This window comes from Diadema setosum, chromosome 5, assembly GCF_964275005.1.
Source record: "Diadema setosum chromosome 5, eeDiaSeto1, whole genome shotgun sequence".
In the NCBI taxonomy this organism is placed as follows: Eukaryota; Metazoa; Echinodermata; class Echinoidea; order Diadematoida; family Diadematidae; genus Diadema; species Diadema setosum.
The window spans coordinates 6,475,865-6,496,113 of NC_092689.1; the positions used below are offsets into that span (position 1 = coordinate 6,475,865).

At 38.5% G+C, this 20,249-nt stretch overlaps 2 protein-coding genes across 2 annotated transcripts in view; both read left to right on the plus strand.

Moving 5' to 3' along the window:
- LOC140228455 (uncharacterized) overlaps nt 1-17,001 on the plus strand; it is a 105,116-nt gene extending 88,115 nt beyond the window's left edge. Inside the window, exons 20-21 of the mRNA XM_072308671.1 lie at nt 5,503-5,655; nt 16,816-17,001. Of these exons, the coding sequence (XP_072164772.1) occupies nt 5,503-5,655; nt 16,816-17,001 (339 nt within the window). The remainder of the gene's footprint in view (nt 1-5,502; nt 5,656-16,815) is intronic.
- Nucleotides 1-20,249, plus strand: part of LOC140229034 (uncharacterized) — a 68,473-nt gene that overhangs the window by 16,935 nt on the left and 31,289 nt on the right. The window contains exons 2-5 of the mRNA XM_072309295.1: nt 5,503-5,655; nt 16,816-16,978; nt 17,669-18,635; nt 19,419-19,514. Of these exons, the coding sequence (XP_072165396.1) occupies nt 18,106-18,635; nt 19,419-19,514 (626 nt within the window). The 5' untranslated portion in view covers nt 5,503-5,655; nt 16,816-16,978; nt 17,669-18,105. The remainder of the gene's footprint in view (nt 1-5,502; nt 5,656-16,815; nt 16,979-17,668; nt 18,636-19,418; nt 19,515-20,249) is intronic.

The window sequence follows — 20,249 nt, forward strand, 5'->3', positions numbered from 1 at the left end:
CGAGTAGCTGCACAGTGTGAGATGTGGAATTTACATGCTGGTGTCATGGAATACCTTCGGGTGAGTTTGAATATCTTTGGATGTATTTGAACATTTCTAACACATGCTTGAACGTTTATTCAAAGGGATCAAATCATACATCGTACACGTTAACATACGCTGTACATACAGACATACATATTCTTACAAACATACATTGTACAATCTGTATGCACAAGTATTTACTGATATGTAACTTTATATTTGAATACAAAATGAATACATACCTGTATAATATCATGGGTTCTTTGTCTGCATCGTGCCTTGTGTTTGGCAGAGAGTTACGGAATTCTAGGTCATTACAAGCTTAGCGTGACTCTTTTTCTCCTTTTCATTCTATCCCTTTTCCACAGTTTTGGTGCCAGTTTTTGTTTGAATGTGGCAGCATTATTGGTTTTTATGTTTCCTTAGGGAGGACATTAGCCTTACAAAGCAGTACAAAAGTCATGAGCCAAGGACATTTCCCGGTTAGTTTTGCTTCCTTAGTACATATTATGTGCTAAAGTACACTTGCACTTTAGAAATGTGTCTGTCAGGGGAAACAAAACCTTACACCTGTTTTTCATGATAGTGACAGCATGAGAAATATAAAGTTATTGTAGTATGTATGCTTTTACAGTGGAATGTCATCTACTAATTAATTGTTGATGCTAATTGTTGCAAACTATACTGATTTAGAATAATATACCACTAATTGTTATAGTTTACAGAAAAAAGTTAATGATCAGGTAAATCAATGAGACATGTGATTTTATGTGTCAGTGGTGACAAGTTCGAGCGATGGGTATTATCAGTGGTACCATTATACAATTTAGTGCTGTGGGAAGTGACGATGGGCTGGATGGTGTACAGTACACGTCATTTTACAACTGGTCATGGAATGAAGTGGCCTTATGTCAAAAATTATTCAGACTGAGATGGGACTGGGATAGGCTGGGATGACTGCTTCCTTGGGTGTTAAATATCACAGAAATGTAAAGATTTTATCTACTGATCAGGTTGTATGGTTCATTTTGACATGCCTGGGAAAGTTTGCATTGTTTCCTGTTTTCAGTAATTCCAGAAAATAAAGTTTTATCAGTGAAAATATATCTCTAAGAAACTTTCGCCATGTTTTGTCATTTTTTTTTTTAATGAAGAAAAGCTGACTCTTGTGTTTGTAGATCAACTCAATTAGGAGTTGAAAGGAGAATTAGTGCTGTGTTCTGCTTAATCTTGACTTAAGATCTTCGCAATAAGATTTGTAAACATGGAGTACACTGCAACCGCGGTCTGCTGTGAGCGATGTTGTGGAAGACCAGTAGCGGTGGATGATGGAGTGGTAGGTGAGATATGATCCCTGTCAAGCAACGGTCCTGACCCAGAGCCAGCTTTTCTCTCATAATTGCTTGTTGTCTCCGGCTTGTGTGGGACAATTGCTGCAACATTAGATGCAGCCAAGCTGCCACCCCCCCCCCCCCCCCCCCCCGCAGTTTCACTCCTTGCTCAAATTGGCTTAGCTTGATAGAATAATATCAGACAAGTTCCAAGAAAATCAGATTTGAGATACAAGTAAGAAAGTTTTGGAATTATGAATGTTTCACATGTTTTCACAACCAGTGCTATAAGATATTACAAACGATGCAGCGAAAAATAAAGTCAAGAGGTCAAAGTTCAAGTATGTGATTTCTATGGTTTTGCAGTGACTTATGAAATGCTATAAAGAATTTGAATATGGTATAAGCACAAACTGTGACCAGATAGTTTTTTTTTATTTGATTTCTGGGATAGATATCTAAAATGTCAGGCCCAAATCTATTTTTTTTTTTAAATCACAAATTCAGTGAAAAAATGCCAATGGCGCCCTCAAATCTCAGTCAATCACAGTACTAAGAGTGACAAGTAAATTGTTATTGACTTCGCTGTGGCGATTGCAGAGGTTAGGGTTCAGATGTCACATTTGAAGATATGACAGATTTCGTTGAAGCACTGGTAGATAGTGAATGTTACATTCTCTATTTCTTGTGTTAGCATTTGAATACATGTCTTAAATTTCTCTGTCACTAGAAAAGGAAAAATGAATCTTGTGCTTTTTTTTTTGTTGCTGTTGTTTCTGTCGGATAAAATAAACTGCAGTCAACATGGAAATACAAAGTTTGTGGATATTTTAGTTTGCTTTTTGCTGCATAAATGAACATGCAGAGTGAAAGCTGATAGCTACTTTCAACAGCAGTTCAATGGGAACATACCTACAGTACGGTATACACTGTATTATATTCATACAGGTATTGTAGGCTTCAATTGGCTGTTCAGTGTCTACAATGCAGAGGATCAGACCGCAAAGTGCCTCACAACGTACAATGACAGGCTTTGGATTTTGTTCTTTCTTTTTTATATGATGATTATAAAAATATTGGCTGTGGCCACAAAACTGGGTCATGCATTGAAATATGAAGAAAGAGTTTCCAGGGAAGAGAAGTTCTCACATGGGCAAAGCTGGAAGGGCATCTTTCATCACGCTGACAAACTATGTGGGATGTGGTAGTGTATGTTTGAGATTCTTAGCATTGATGAAGATGCAGAGTGATGTCTGTTTTCACCAGGCAATCATGGAGAAGGGTTTTAGATTCAGAAAATGCACATTTGTATTTGTTAAGCATGTTGCATGTGGAAATGCATTTCATGCTCAGTGAGTAATTTGTAGAAGTCTGAAAGCAAACTAGGAATCATATATTCCTCCTAGACACAATTTTTTTTCAAATTACATTTGCAATCATCATTTGTGTCAGTGATCTTAAAGTTGATATCCTCCCATGTTCACTTCCAGTTGACCTATCTAATGAATAAACCAGAATTAAAAAAAAAAGTGATGGTTTCATCAAAAACTGAAAAAAAGAAAGAAATAAGAAAGTCAAGGAATATGGAAGTTTTGTATATTCAGTGATATAACCACATCTACACAAAGTAGATTGATGATGTCAGTGTCTTCTCAACGTGCATGTTTCTATTAAAAATGGTTAATGATAATTATCAAAAGAATTTTGCAAGAAGGGCTCATTTGTGCCAAGGATATTTCGCAGCTGTATTTCCTCATTTCAAGTCATTGCTAAATCTGTATTTTGTAGTGATGTGATGTAAGGATAGAATAGTGATGATGACAATGTCAACAATAATCATCACTATCGGTGCCATAAAAGGCTTGACTAAAGAAGAGGGTTGTTATGTATACACAAGTGCTGCTAGACTGTGAGGATTTCATGGGGAAGAATATTTTGAAAGTGAATGAAACTTGTTAGACTGATGCTCTAATTCTATTTTGCCTCATCTGTCCTTTGGCATTTCTGAAGTGCTGTGCACCTGCAGGCCTCCACTGAGGCCATTTATACGATGAAAATAAACAGTTTATGTTCCTCTTAGTGAGTGGATATGGAGATCTCTCTTTTGTGCGACTTCAGCTGTGTGTCCTTTAAGTAAAGCTGGAAAATCCCAAATGCAAATAGAGTGTCTGGGTTTATGCAGATAGAGAAGGAGATAGACGCGTGTGACTTTTCTACTGAATTACTGATCAGTCGAGATATATTCATGCCGATTAGGTTGCATGTTTGTACAAGTTTTGCCTTAATAGAGCAATTCAAAATGTTAGGATGTGATTATACAATTTTTTTGTGGTGGTTTTGGACAAAGTGCTTGTCTGGTTGTTTTAGTTTTAAAACCTCTCTGCTTACAGGCCAAGAGTGCACTTTGACTTGCATGTCCGAAAGCGAAGGACATTATGCGTGATTACATTCATTTGTAAATTGAAAGACTCCCTCCTTTGGAATGGGAGCAAAGTGTCAATCCAAAGTGCAAACGGATGACTGAAATTACTCAGATAGTGCAGATCATATGCATCAACTGACTGCTGCTCAACTCCTGACCTGTTATCACTAGTAGGCATGTGATGTATCTTTTATGAGCTCTACATTCAGTTTTTCGAGTGTGACGTATAGTAGTGTGATCATGATCACCTAAAGGAAACTGACCAATCGGGAGTGATGTCTAAGATTGGACATTTTTTTCCTGGAGCCAGTGGAGGATTTCTTCTCAGAGGATTTTTACTTGTTTTTCCTATATTTCTTTCATTTTTTTTTCAGTCTTGGTTGTTGGAATATGGCACTTTATAGTGTGTGTGATCAAACAAAAATTCAGAAAGGCTGAGCTACAGACAGATCTCATTAGGTGCCATATCTTTGCCTGGTGGAGTGTGGTAAAGAAAGCTATTGAAACGTGTTGCACTTGTTGTTCGTGTGCTACATGTGTTACTTTTCATTGATTTTTATCCAAAGCAGCAATACCCAAGAGAATACAGAGTCCTGCCTGAAAGCACATTGATTTTAGCTCATCGCCTTGTTTTTTGTTACCACTGAAATTTATACGCCTAATGTGTGGGCCCACTTTTGCATCCATTTACGTCATTGTTGCTGCTTTTTTTCCCCCATGGTGTGGAGAGATTTACTTTGCAGAGATGCTTCCGTCACTCATCGTCAACTGACCTAAAAAAGTGGTCTAAGCAAGCAGAAGTTTAAGGATCTAATCTCAGTGTTTATATTGCAGTTACAGTAGCTTATAAATCTATGTGCCATTGACATTAACATTATACTGGTCTTCAACATACACCATTGAGAATGGATGGATGCGCTACGTCCAAGTGCTTAGATATTGATCAGTTCCTGTTGTAAAAGAGAGCAGTTGTTTCTGTGTCCGTGACCCAAAGACAAAGTTTGATTCTTCTGCTGCTGGTCATGTCTGACAGTGTTCATTGCTGCTCTTCTAAGTGCTTCGGACCAGTTGGATGTCACTCTGTCGGGAACTCGAGGAGGAAATGACACTTTCACTGGTAAAGAGATTATTTCATTGAGGAAGCAGTTTGTAGGTTTACGCGACTCTGCTGAGGCTGGGGAGTAGATTGCTCTGGTCTCTCCTGTACACTTGCAAGAACCAACATGTGCTTTGGGTCTCTTGCTGGCTTTTGGGCTGGCTCTCAGACTCTGATTTGACAGTCGGACGAATCGATAGATAATAGGCTCACGCCATGTATTACTGCATCACTGCATCAGTCAGCACGGTAAGTTGAGCCCTGTCATGCTTCTCTAATGAAGACGGTGTATTTCATTCTTCTCTAATGGAGATGGTGTATTTTTTGTTGTTGTCATGTTTGAGTCATATGTTCAATCCATCGTTTTTGAAAATCTTGGTAATCATGTTCATGATGCAATGTCTTTGCCGCAGATTTTATACCTCAGAAACAACACCCAGCTGGGCATAAACTATTCAAAAATTAATCTTTGTATTTCATATTATTGTATTATTTTTGTCTTAATCTGTCAATTTATTCATCTGTACTGTGTACATATATCTATATATTCAATAATTTATCCTTGTATTCATTTTCCTATTATTGTTTAAATTCATTTCTTTGTTTCTGTATTCCCTCACAATTTTCAGGAGGCAGGGTTGAATGAGGCTGAGCCAAGTTCTGCAGCAGGTTTGCCACAGAACGCGAGGGAGCAGCCTGACTTCCCCACCACTGGGCCTGCCAGGGACCTGGAAGATGTTGTGAGGAGCCTGCAGCTTGCCAATCAAGAGTTGGGTCAAGAGGTAAGTTTTCCAGATTTCAACTGCACATAATTGAAATTTTGAAGACCCTGTGTAGACTTTGTGTTTGAAAACAGTATACACTTATTCAAGGAACCTGTAAAAATGTTGTCATATATTTTTTTCTTCTGCTTTCAAATTAACAAACATATTGATCTCAACTCCCACAGGGTAAACATGAAATATGACAACTAAGCCACATGTACCTACAGAGAAAGAAAATACAAATTTATACAAGTATGTCCAAGAAATGAGTTGAAAAACAAAATAATTTGTATTCTTTCGTGCACACTGTTGTCTATGCCTGATTCTATGTTACCATCACTTATACAATGTTGGCTCTTTCCTCTACTGTGGAATCTGTTGTCAGCTTTTCCATGATATTTTTCTCCCACATTTATTGTCATAACATCAAGGCTTGGCAGTACATGATTAAATTTCCCCTCATTTAGATACGCAAAGTGTCCATGCCACGAGAGCCATGTTTTTTTGTATGATGTCATATCTTTACCGGGCAGGTAACCAAAAATGAGAAGTTTGGCTTTGGTTATGACAGGCTTCATAATGCTTGCAATAAATTGGGGGAGGGGGTTGTGAGTATTTGATGAATTTGACTAGTCTTTTTCACTTGTTCTAAAAAATAAATTTATAAAGTTTAACATCAAATTGATATTTTTGTATCAATTGGTTTTTGGTTACATGTTCCAAAAGAGAACATAACCAGGGAAACGTGATATATCTTCCACAAAAGCATGGTTGTGTTTGTGAATATATTCAGATTCATCAGTTGTCTTTTTTGTTTCTGGGAAGACTGGATTTCTCTGATCTATCCATCACTGAGTGAAGTTTGAATATGATGTGAGAGAGATTGAAAATTTTGTTGCTGGTACACACATAATAGTGCCACAAAAATACAAGTAGCTTTCCTCTCCACAACATATTAATGACTATAGAACTGTCACAGCTGCTTTCTAGATCTAATACCAAATATGAACTTCAAATTGTTGTGTTGTATTTTATCCGCATGGACCTGGGGAAGAACAGTTCCCGGACTGAAATATGTGCTGTGCTTGAATAAAGGAATGAAATGAAATATAAAAATGTCACAAACAATATGATTTTAAAAAAATATATATTATTATTCCCAATCTGTAAACAAGGACATGTGTAAGGTTCACATGCATAGATGTGTGAATTGTATGGAGGGTGTCAGGGGTGCAGCATACTGGGAATATATGGGACCAAACAAGTCTGTTTAGTTATTGTTGTTTTCCTCATACAAAGTGATGAATTTCAGCTGTAGGTCATGGGCTCAGCTGAATTCCTCAGACCACATACCAAGGTGTCAATTTCTGTTGGTATGGAATGCCTTCAGAGTCAATGGCAAATTAGAAATAACAAAATCTCTTCTTTGGCCATTTTCTGTGCTGCAGTATAGGCCCTACAACTGTACATGTTTTGAAATTCTTATGTGAGTGTATGTGATATATATAAATTTTTGATACACATTGCTCCCAGAGTTGCTAACAAAACAAACTAAGACAAAAATGGGTTTAAAATTGCATGCAATTGAATGTGCTTCTTTTTTTTTTTTCTCTCTCTCTCTCTCTCTCTCTCTTACTTTCATTTAACTGTTCAGTACCATTCAGTGAGGTATGATATGTCGTTGCATTTTTGAAGCATATGTAAAATGTTGGAAAAAAAAACTCAAAGTACTTGATGGAAAAGTTAATTTAAAAAAAGGAAATTATCATTTCTCTTACAAGATATAGTTGAATACAATGTGAAGTCACAGAAATTCAAGATTATCAGGTTTGTGGTTAAAGACCCAAAAGCAAGGATATACATGTACCATGGTAATGATTTAATCATGTTATACTGCAAATAACATGTACCTGCAGTGAATTATGAAATACAATTGTAACTGGTTTTTATATCCAGCTGTTTCCGATTATGTGTGAGGTGAAACCCATTTTTCCCCTCTTAAATGGACAGAAAAAACATGACATGAAACAAGACATGAAGCAAACATTATTTGTGAGAATGGGTATTCTAAAAATGTTCAGACTATCCAATGTGCAATTGTTGTCTGATTACAAGTGCTGATAGAAAAACATGCTCATGTTACAAATCTTCTGATGCCTTCCTTTTTTTTTTTTTCTTTGATTATCACAATATCATATCATGTAAAATGCAAGAGCTTGGTGTCCACCAAGTAGGCCCCCTAATGAAAATTATGTTTGGCAAGTCTACATGATGCATGTAATAACAAACAACTTTTTTGTTGTTGTTTTAAAGTATATATCTTGAAAGGGCTCTATGGAACAAAATAAATTCAGGAGGAAGCTTGAAACATAATACTTTCAAGCACAGGGCACATTTGAAAGTCTAAAATTTCTTTGATGTCCAATGATAGTGATTGTTAACATCATAATTCCAAGGACATTTGTCTGAGGAAAACTTCATTTGAAATCTTTGTATTTTTTTTACAATTAGAGCTTTCCACATTGTGTTTCTAAAGTTAATAGATGAATTTAAAAATAAATACTTTTTCATCAAAGGCTACTGCAGTGTATGTGAATACAATGTACTTTTCTTACTATTTGAAAAATGTGGCAGCCTCCAAAAGCTCAATTGTTTGCATCTCTGAACAACAAAGAATTCAATGAATTTCCAGATGGACTGATAAATGATGATGATAAGTCATCGCTATAGATGGTCTTATTTTTTTACGGGATACTAGAAACTGTTTGGGCGAAGAGAGGGTCAAATATTTCCTGTTGTCCCAGTTCAAATCCATCCAATATTATTGCCATCAAAGCAACTGCTCCTGTGGCTCCCATGACACTGTGTAGAGTATGTTGTTACTTGTTGCCACCCTTAATGTGCAAACATAGGAATTGGGATGCCCAGTATTACTGTTACAATGTCAAGAAACAACTGGAGCGTGAAATTTGGGTTGCGAAGGGCATTTATGTATATATTCCGTATGATTTGTTTGTTTATTGGACGAGAAGTGCTCACTTTGCATTCTTCCATGAATAGTCTCTCCCACAATAAACTTTCTTGTGAATATTCACTGAGAGAACTTTCATCGGGCAAGGGGCAAGCTTTTCTTCTACCAAGGGATATTTGATGCAGTCAGGAAAAGGAGCTCTGCACTTTCTGGTTGTGTCAAACTTCCCAGGCAAATGTGATAGCATGTTTTGTAATTGATGCCACTTGCTAAAAGTGCCAGCCAGTATACCTATAGGCCTATAATCCAACTTGCTCACTCTCAATAGGCGTGTCTTCATCAGCCCGAAGTTCAAACTAGCGGGACATTTTGCGGTCTTAGAAAATAGCCCGATAGAGCGAATGTGCGTCTTCATCAGCTCGAATAGCCTACTTCGGGAAATTAGTCCGAAAATTGACGCATGCGCACTTTGCATCATTACTCTGCGTAGCTCGCTGTTCGAAAGTGGATTTCCCGCTCAAAATCTCCTACAACACCTTATACTACAACCAGGGAGGTGAGCAGTACAGCAAATTCTCTCCAAAGGGATATTGATAACGCTACTCTTCTGTCCAGTGACACATCTTACATGAAATGAACGAATTGCAATGTTTAAGCAAATCCAAAATACACACAATCTGCAAGAATCTTTAGCTAAGGTAGAGTGGACCAGAAGAAGAAGTTTACAAAAAACAGCTAGCATGCACGGAATCACCTCCCTGGTTTTAAAGATGTCAACAACAGTAGGCCTAGTACACACATGTGATCCTTGAATACGCCGTGAGTGTATGCACTATACACAATCACTAGCTTGTACATGCGCTTTCAATAGCCAGCTGGCTAACCAGAAGCGTGGAGGGATCGAGAAAATTTAGGGCTGATGGAGACGCACCCAAAATAGCGCGCTATTTCACGAATTAGCGCTCTAGTTCACGAACTAGACCAAGATTTCGGAGGAAATTTTCCCAATCAAATAGCGCGCTATTTGCGTCTTCACTACACAGATAGCACGCTATCTTGACATCGGACTAGTTTGGTGACCGCAAGATAGCGCGCTATTTTGAAACTTCGGGCTGATGAAGACACGCCTAATAAAGGGAACCTCAGAGATTTGAACACAGCTAAAAGTGCAATGCCATTCCACCTTCATGATGACTTTTCACCATACCAAGCAAACAGACTGGTAGAAAAGTCACAGAAATAAGACAGGAAATTTTTTAGTAAAGATACACTGGATGTATGTGTGTATATGTGTGTGTGTGTGTATGTGTGTGTATGTGTGTAGGTACATGTACATTGTAAGTGGGAGACTTCATTGTCTCATCTGTGTGATAACTCACATTACTCACTGGTATGCGAGGACATGTGAAGCTGTAAACTCTCATAGCTTCCTCATTTTATCCTCAATCTTAATGAAACTTCCTTGATTGTATTTGTTTGACATTGCCATATGCATGGATGGCGATTGGAAGTCGATGCTGCTCCGCGTTCTGTTAGTCGTGTCATCACATGGTGTAAGTTGTGATTCATCCAGGTACCGATCAACAAAGGTACAAAATTAAATCAATTCATCTGGACTTACTGTTTTAATTCTGAGAACGGTTTCATGTCCGATCCTGGACACTTCAGACAAATCAAATGAGCTGATGAAACATCCAGGATCGGATGTGAAACCGTTCTCGGAATTAAAACATTAAGTCCAGATGAATTGATTTGATTTTGTACCTTTATCTTGTCATCACGGTTTTTGGCATAATGGAGACCATAGCTTGCTTGTTGTAGCAGGGCAATTAAATGTCTTTTAAAGGCTGAAAGTAAAACATGACATTTTGTAAGGATGTCATGAAATCATGGCAGTGGCCCTTACCAGTAGGCACAGACCAGGAAGGTGACCTCCCTGCACATACATAGCAATCAATGTGTCTCTCTCCATCTTTTTTCTTGCCTATAATCTTTTATTTGCTGTCTCTCCCTTCTTTCTATCTATCTTCCCCTCTCTATCTGTTATTCTATCTATCTATCTCTATCCATGTATTGTTCTCTCCCTCTCTCCTTCTCCTCCCTTGTTAAGTCCTAGCGCTTTGTACTCAGCTTTCAAAGATCAATGATGTGTATTGGCAATTAGTGTTGCATTTTTAATCTTACTACAGGCCTCAGCTAATTTTCCTTTAAGGTCAACAGCATGTAATTGTAAAGCCCATTCATGTCAGATGCTGATACACTGTATTGTATGTCCTGAAAGGGCCCCCCCCCCCACCAACTAATCCGCTATAATCCCAGATCCAGTTTGAATTCAATACACCAAGTCATGCATCCCCTACCTCTTTGATTGCGGTCACGTTGAAAGACTACACCATTGTGAATGCTACTGACCAATGAGAAGTTGGGACAGTGTGTGGTAGGCACTGAATAGTGGTCATCATTTTGCCTAATCAGATACCTGTGTCATGATTCAACACTTGTTCTTCAAGTCAGGTCAGGACTTCTTCTGCTGCAGAGTTCTTTGAAAGAACCACAATAGAAATAATGTTGTATCCAGGAAGACTGCAAAGCATTTCATAGCAAAAGATAAACAAATTATGGTAACCTCCGAATCAGGTTGGAAAATTATTGTGACTACAGCAGTTTAGTTACCAGAATGCTCTGGTGGACTATAAATTTCTGACATCTGTCTATATTGGAACATAAATTGTACCTCAAGCAATTTTCTAGAGCTACATTGTACATGTTTGTTTATTTGTTGGCATTTCCTTAGTAGGCCTATATTCTCTTTCTTTTTCTCTCATTCTATTTCTTTCAACTAACAGGCCTTCCTTACGTTAGCAAAACACATTGAACATGTCGAACACAAATTATCTCATTGTTTTAACATTGGAGATGAAATAAAGTCACATTTTGTATGACCTCCTAACAGGAATGCATTTGCCAATAAAGTTCTCTCATATGACAGGCCTTGAAAGATACATTCAAAGGTCCAGGAAGCAGGAAGACAGACGGCAATGAAAGCGATATTTGTGTTTTTCTCTGATGAATGCAAGTTTAGTTTGGGCTGAAATTTCATGCTGGATGTTTTCATATGGGATGTTATTTCTTTCAGATTTAAGTAAACAAAGTGGATGAGTTTTGCCTAATCAGCATGTAGAGGCTTTGGTAATTTGGAAAGATCTGGCAGACCATTTCCACGCTTTGAACAAAAACTCTGTGTTATGGGATTTGAAGGTACACTGTATGGTGGCAGATTAACCCATTGACGACAGACTCATTTTGCTACAACATGCATATCTCATAGACACTTGCCAGAGTATACTTGGGACTCGTCCTCAACAGGTTAAGGGGATGGGCAGACATTTAATAGCACTCATATGTCTGTATGATTATGTTTTTAAGTGATCATCAATATTGTAAGAAATCTGAAATATCTTGTGTTTTTATATTGCAAAAAGTCAAAGATTTAATATCCATGTATACAGTTTATGCATCAGTCTGTAATGCTTTTCACTATAATTACTAGGATTTCTTCTCTGTATAGGGAGCCATAATTCATTCCTATTTTTAGGGACAAGAGCTGGTATGGACAGAACTTAAAACTTAACATTTTACATGATATGTAAGAAAGCTTCTTCCTTAATGACTGACAAGAATTATTTTGTGTAGAGAGCTATATACATGTATTAAAAATTGTCTGGTTTATGTTTGCTGAATGAAAAAAACAAAACAGTATGACTTTTTTTTTTGTCAGTGGTTGTCTTTTACTGAACATTGAATGTGTCCTTATACATATAGTCTTATAAACAGTGATATTGCAGTGCTTGTGGAGGATCTGCAATTTAATGAATCTCTCTTTCTTTCTGGTTTATGAGGTGTTCAGGGTACACCCATTGCGCCTTGGTACCTATTGTTCCCGGTGCACCAGACCGTGGCAGGGTAGACAATCAGCTATGTACGTAGCCCTTCTTCCTGGAACTGTTCAAATCCCGTTAAAACCACACAGCAGTCTATGTAGCTGATAACGCAGGCCTCATCTGATCAATTGCTCTGTATCTCTGGATCCATTCAGGAGGGAAAGAAGAAGGGCTGGCAAGCACAGGGAGACATGCACTGTACACACAAGGTCACTAGTGTGAATGATATCCTAGATTTGGATTTGTGCAAATTGTGCTCAACATTTGTGATGAGCCCTTGTGCATTGTGCTAGGCAATTTGGGCACACCTCTCTCACAGAAGGAGAGGGAGAGAGAGGAAGAGAGAGGTGAAGCTGGGACCAAAAACCTTCTGGCACAAGTCTGTTGGCTTCCTGCAGTGCAGACCAGGGTATAACCTGTCAGTGGTATAGCTGATCTGTTCCAGCATTGCTCATATCACCCAGTTGTTCATTCAGTCACGCTCTGGTATCTATCAGGATGTGCAGCCTGGCCTGAATTGCTCTGCGGAACTTTTTGGAAGTTTTTGTGAAGAGTATGCACACTCTGTGCTTGCCAAGTTCTCTGCATTTTTTTGGAATATGGCGAGGAGTTTGTAATGAATGGATAACCCACCCAATGGTTCGTGACAGGAGGTGAAGTTTGTGTGAACAACAGGTGTGTATCATGCAGCTTACTTGTGAGTACAGGTTCTGTAGCACAATGTCATTGTCAAGTGTGTACAAATTGTCCAAAAAGTACAGTGTAGGACTACGGTGTACTATGTAGAGAAGGAAAACTTTGACGATAAGTGTTTGCTTCTGTAGATGGTAAGTAAATGAGCAACTGACCGCCAAGGCCCAGATCGATATTTTAACAGAGACACTTCCTTTTGCCCTGTTGCACATGAGGGCAAGGGCCCCATGCTCTAATTAGGCAGGTGTCCATTCATTCTGCTTGCCCAACAGTGGGTTTTATTTGCCCCATCAGTTAAGAAGGTAATGCGTGTGGGTTTGTAGTAGCCTACTGTTGCAACATTGTGTGAGGTACATATGCATGACATAGCTTTTGGAGTCTTCAGTGATATACATACAATTGTATGGTATTGTGCTGTATTTACCATTGTTTGTACATTTAACCATGCCATTGTAGAATTTCATATTCTCACTCATTTTCATGATGATATCTGATACCGTCTCGCCGTCTCGGTTTCAAGACTTTCACAAAAGTATGTCACCAGGGCACCAATCATTCAATTTATAAACAGCCTTGTAAGCCTTGTAAACCTGTTTCTCCCCCCCCCCCCCTTTTCTAGTTATTGTACCAGACGGTGCAATTGTAATAACCTGCTGCTAGATGGCAGCAGCAGCACAATCACCTGCGTATGCACTATCAATCCAAAGATTTTAAAACAAAATTAAGAAAATAAATCTATACTGTACATATATAATTTTCATGTTAAAATGTTTCTATGAACTTGAAGATTGAGGAATGCCTTCAGATGATAATTGATTGTTTTGGTGAACTACTGTACATTAATTATACAGTATTGTATGTACACATACAGTAAGTGATACATGTATGTGTATGGCAAAAAAATATTGACCCTAACATACTTTGTTAAAGTAAATTGTATTAATCTCAATTCAGATGTGAGGTTGATTCAACTTGCTTTACTTTGCAAATCTTCACATTTATGTTTGCAGTCCTTTAAATACAATACATGTGTATATTTGTGCGTTTTCCCCTTTGTAAGTCCTGGTAAAAAATTGCACACATACTTATTTGTACAGTCATGTACATGTTCAGTTCCCTGTACATGTACAGTACATAAACTGGACTGCAATACTGGAAATGAAAACAAGGAAGGCGAACCTAAGTATACAGTAAGATACTATTTTTTGACCTCTCTGGGTACATGTAAATACGCCTACTTGTATGGCATATATTGTATGTGGGAGTAAGTTTGTTTGCAGTGTAAGATTTTGAAATAACACTAATATTTTGACTGACATCAGCAAAACTATTAAGATGATCTTGATTTGCAAATGCTGTTAATATATCAAATATCATGTTTATACTGATTTATGCAAACAAATTTGTATATGTCGGTGTACAAAACAGCAACATCATTTTCTGCAGGGGCATAGAAAGGGAACTCCCACCTGATATTCAAGTTACTGTAACTTAAGTAAAGTGACACAACTCCGAAAGTTTCATTAAAGATCCAGTTGACCAGAAAAAGAACTGAGAGGTGGTTTCAAATACAATATGTAATATCACTATCTGGTAAAACAGAAGAACATCTCAGGATTAGAGAAGTAATACCACATATGAAAAATCCTTTTGTAATTTCAGTGAAGATATTTTGATGTTTTGTGGGAAATTCCAAGTACTGTAAAAGTGGATATTTTTGAGTGACTAATTTTTCGCGCTCGGCTGCGTAAGAAAAGTTCCCCGTGCTTTTAATTACAAGGAATCAAGACATCAACATATGGCAAGCAAACATGACATCCTGACAACAACCTGACATCCCTGAAATGTACCCATATACATGTAATACATTTCAGGGATGTCGCTTTATTTTCTGTTTCCAATGTGCATTACCCCAAAATACAATGTTTGAGAACTCTTTAATGAGAGATAACTTTGCCCCAAAACTGCTTCAAACAAGCGAAATGTTGGAATTTATGCCAAAATGACAATTTTGGGGTTAACGTACATGTACGTGTATATTGCGCTGGACTGACATCTTCGTACTAAAATACGAATGGCAAATAATAAATGATCATTGGAAATTTGTTGTTTTGCAACTGAATGGCTTTATATTGAATAGAAAAGATAATAACAGCCCTCAAAATCTATTGAACACTGTGTTTTATACCATGTGTAGACTTAGTGGTGAACGTACTTTACGTGGACTGACAAAAATGTGACAGTTTTGTCAGTCCACGTAACGTATGTGTACAACGTTCACCACTAAGTGTAGAAATGGTATAAAACACAGTGTTCAATAGTTTAAGGGCTGTTATTATCTTTTCTATTCATTATAAAGCCATTAGTTGCAAAACAACAAATTTTCAATGAGCATTTATTATTTGACCGTCATGATGTCAGTCCAGCGTAACGTACGTTCACACAAAAAATTTCATTTTGGCATAAATTCTAAAATTACTTGTTTGAAGCATTTTGGGGGCAAAGTTATCTCTCATTTACACGTAAGTGTTCTCAAAGATCATATTGTATTGGGGATAATGCACATTAGAAACAGAAAATAAGCTGACATCCCTGAAATGGTCTCTTTTACCTTGGAAATGCCTGGTTCAGCTGTGATTCACGAAATTCGCAAAAATCAAACCCTCACGAAAATAACAGCCTATACAATAGTACACCTATTATTCAAGTCCAAGAAACTCTATCTGCATGTACATAAAATGCAGATTGGAATTGTGGGTCTCCCAACTCTCCTACAGTTGATGCTTGTCTGAAGTACGGAATACACATTAATAGTGATAGTGGTATAGAAGCTTCACCCCGATTACAGATAGCAGGGATGTATGATCTACTGGGTGCATCGTACTGACAAAAGTCAGGAAGTTGCCGCAGGGTGGCCTGGTGCTAGTATATCAGCATTAAAGTGCAATTCTGCACCATGTTCTGCTGGAAGGTGGCCTAGTGCCATCGACATTAAAGTGTAATTCTGCACCATGTTCTGCAGGAGGGTGGCCTAGTGCTATCAGTGAAGAAAGTTTGAAATGCCATAACTTTCATAAGTCATGTTCAATTTTGATGAAACTGCTACCATGATGATTTCTAACTCACTCTTATTTGAACTGGTCATTTTGAAGGTAGGTAGTTTGGATGGCACTTCAAATTCTTTCAGTTTGGTATAGACACCCCTATGACTGGCAATCAACACTAATCTGCAGCATATCTGAAGAGAGAGATATCACCTTTGTGCCTTCTTTCATATTGAGATGTGGAGATATTATTAGCCATGTGCCGACATGGGTGGGATTTAGCAAATTCTCTTTATCAATTTCACACTTTTCCCTTCTCTTTATCCCTACAGAACCTCTGTTTATGGACATCAGTCAGTATGAAATTCAAAAAAAAAAAAAAGAAAGAAAGAAAAGAAGAAGAAGCTCTGTGTTTAATTTCTTCATGATGCCAATGTTTTTTTTTATGCTGCAGCTAGTAGATTATAGTACCTGATTTGACCCATTTAGCACTCACTTTGACATTGGTTCTCCGTTTGTGTCTCTGCAGGGGGAGGTATTTGAGCAGAGCTTTGACGATGTGGACCTTGTCGTGCCAACTCTGGACTCTGGCTACAGGACAGCCACGAGTCTGACACAAGGACTGGTTCCAGTCAAGAATGGACAGCGCCTTCTGACACATTCCCCTCCTCAACACCTCTCAGCAATAATTGGTGAGTTGGCATACACCTTGTAGTGATCACTGATATGAGTACATAATCAGAGAACTGCAAACCTTCTCTTGTCTTAAGTGGGATTATGCATAAATTAAGAGATCGATTGATGTATCATTACAGATATGAATATGAATTTAGCTATACAACTAGACATGAATGTGAATACATACACGTAACTGTAGGTAGCTGTAGAGAGGAATGAATAATGTAAATAAGGTAATTCACAATTTTCAGGAGTTAAAGTGTTTCAAGGGCAAATGATAGCTTCAAGAAATACACTTCAATCTTTAAGAAATTGAGTGCAATTAATTGTAGATTGACAGTTGGTGGCTTCATGTTGCTTGCAATAGGGATTGTTAATGAATCCAAATTGACCAGATCATTTTATTTTTTTACTTTCCGTGAAATGATTTGTTGAATATATTATCTTTGGTATTTAGTTTCTCATGAAATTGTAATTCTTTGCAAAAGTTTTCTGTTCTTTCTTTGAACGAGAACTGTGAGCTATATTGAAATTAACTCTGACACCAGAAGTGAGTGTTTAATTGAAAATGTTTGTTTCTTAGCTGCTTATCCAATTTTATGGCTGGCAAGATGTGGCCTTTCAATGAAAGGCTCTTTAGTCATTGACTTTGTCCATGAAACTTCTGAGAATGTATCGCATGTTTTCTTTGTGCTGTTCGGTAGATGCCTTAGCCCTTGACGTCTTCCAGAAAGCTGACCGGCCGCTTCCTTTTGGTACGTCCCCAAGTCTCCCACCACAGTTTCTGACATTCTGCCCTCATTGCAAATATCACCAAGGCCAGCTTGTGCAGGAAATCCATGTGGGTGTTGACCACAACGACTTTCCCCGAAAACTGTACGATGGAGACATAAATACAGTAGATAGTTCTCATGGAGATATAGGATGTGACTCCCCTTCAGACACTAGCATTTCACATGCAATAGGTATTCAGACCGACACCATCAGTGTTTCAGAGAAGGAAACCTCTTGTGCAGAGTCAGCTTTGCTGTCATCTTGTCATGTTGCACTCCAAACTGAGTCTGTAGCAGTCATCTCTGAATCATTGGGGACTCAAACAGTACCAGACTCTGTTGAACTTTCACGGGAGAAACCCCCCTCCATGTGTAGAGAGGTACAGTGTCAGGCCATACCAACTGTCAGCCAAGGGGTCCTGGCACTAGTTGTCCTGAAGAACGCACAATCGCAGACAAAGAGTGAAGAGCAGCCACCTGCAATACAGCAGAACACTACCTCACAGACTGAACTCAGCTCACGGGACCTCGTCGCCAAGCAGAACACGGCGTGCATTGCAACTCAGACCTTGCCCCAGTCTAGCGCCAAATCCCTTCGTATTGCCTCCGACGTCAGCATCCCCGTCCCACCACCCCCAAGCGACCACCAGACAAAGGGCAGAGTCCCATCTGCCTTGACATTGCCGTCATCAAACTACCTGTTGCCCTCCATCTTGCCCAACCGTGTCTTGTCGGAAGATTGGGACTCCGACATCAGTGCAGACTCGCCGTCGTTCGTTTCCGCCCTCTCCTCACCAGTCAGCCTGTCTCCACTTCCCTTCGGCAAAACAGAATCTACGCAACCAGCAACACCCACCGACATAGAGACAGTGTCGTTCAAGCCCATCGTTCCACACCGGTATGTAAGATATAAAAAAATGCAGTTGGGGTACTCTCATGCATGAATGCTCGTCCTGTTGTAGATCACTGGGCATTTTGCAGATATCTGTACCCAATGCCTACATGATTCTATAATGTCCACACACAGGGTCCACCATGGGGACCATAGGCAAAATGGGCTGCAAGGAAACTTTTGATTGCTTGTTACATCATTGAGAGCATGATAAAAGAAAGAAATCATCAATCAAAAAAAGGACATTGGAGCAGAATGCAAGCTTGTATAGCTCACAACATAGCAGACATCTTCCTGTCAGCAGCATGGTGATATTTCTGCAGATGTAGAAATGGATAGATTACTGTGTATTCAGCTTGTGCATTCCACCTTCCATCTTGGCACTTAAGTTGCTTATGTTTGGAAGACTATCAAGTAGTACTTTGGCATTTGTCAATCAGTCCACATCTATGTTGAGTTATCTGTCATCTTATCAAAAGCATCCACTCATGTTTGCATGTATTTATCTATCTAATTCAGCCATCTACTATGGTACAGTTGTACTATGGTACAGTTGTACTTATGTATATGTTTCTTTATCTACATCTAACTTCAAATCTGTCTGTCCCTCTGGTCATCTTCCCACCGCTATCCGTCTGCATCCACATTCCTAGGTACTACCCGGAATTAAAATAGCACCCCCCCCCCCTCCAAACAGAACATCATCATCTGCCCAAACATTTCATTTATTCAGTAGCATAATCCTGAACAGGAGTCTTTGATGTGACCCTATGCTCTCACACATTGCAGAGAGAGAATGGAGCAGGCTGTTCCGGCACCCATTGATGAAAATTCGAACACGGAACTCAACCCAGAGATCGAGAGTCAGAAGATGCAGGTGGAAAGGTGAGCAGTGTGTTGCTTCTACGAGCTTGTATTGCTCGAAAGGAGAGTTGATGCTTGTTATACAATATACGTGTATGATTTTATGTTCACTTTCAACCTAGTGTTGTCTGTAGGAGAGTGGATCGTATCTCTGGACTTTTCTTTCTTTTTTTCGTGGCTCTGAATTCCATACTGAAAGGATGAAATATCGGCCAAAAACAGCACTAGTTTTTCACAAAGTCCTGAAAATTACAAATTCGGCAAAATTATGAAAATTATTCACTCCGATTTTTGGAAAATAGACCTCAAATATACCCCTCTCCAAACATGTTGTCTTTTAGCGCGGTGTAAAATCACATGATTTTGTAATGGAATGATCAACCTATTTCACTCTTATCCTCACGCCAGAATCACAATTCACTGTACACATTCTTGCCAAGCGGATGACAAAGAAATAAATCAGCAAATTTCACATTTTATGGTAAAATGTCTAACTTGAACATTTACTACACATGCGTAGTGCAGGAAAGGTAAAATACTGTGTGTTGGGGTTTTTTTTTGCGGAAAAACAAAATGCTTTTCAGCCATTAGAATATTGCGATGTTGTTTACAAGGTTGGCATCCCTGCACATATTGCAGCTAAATTACCCATTTTCTAATAGAGACAAGTCAAAGAGGACTGATTGAATTCCTGCTCATGATTTCTGCATAATATGACAAACAGGTAATAGGGCTGGCAAAGTCCTGGGCCCTGTT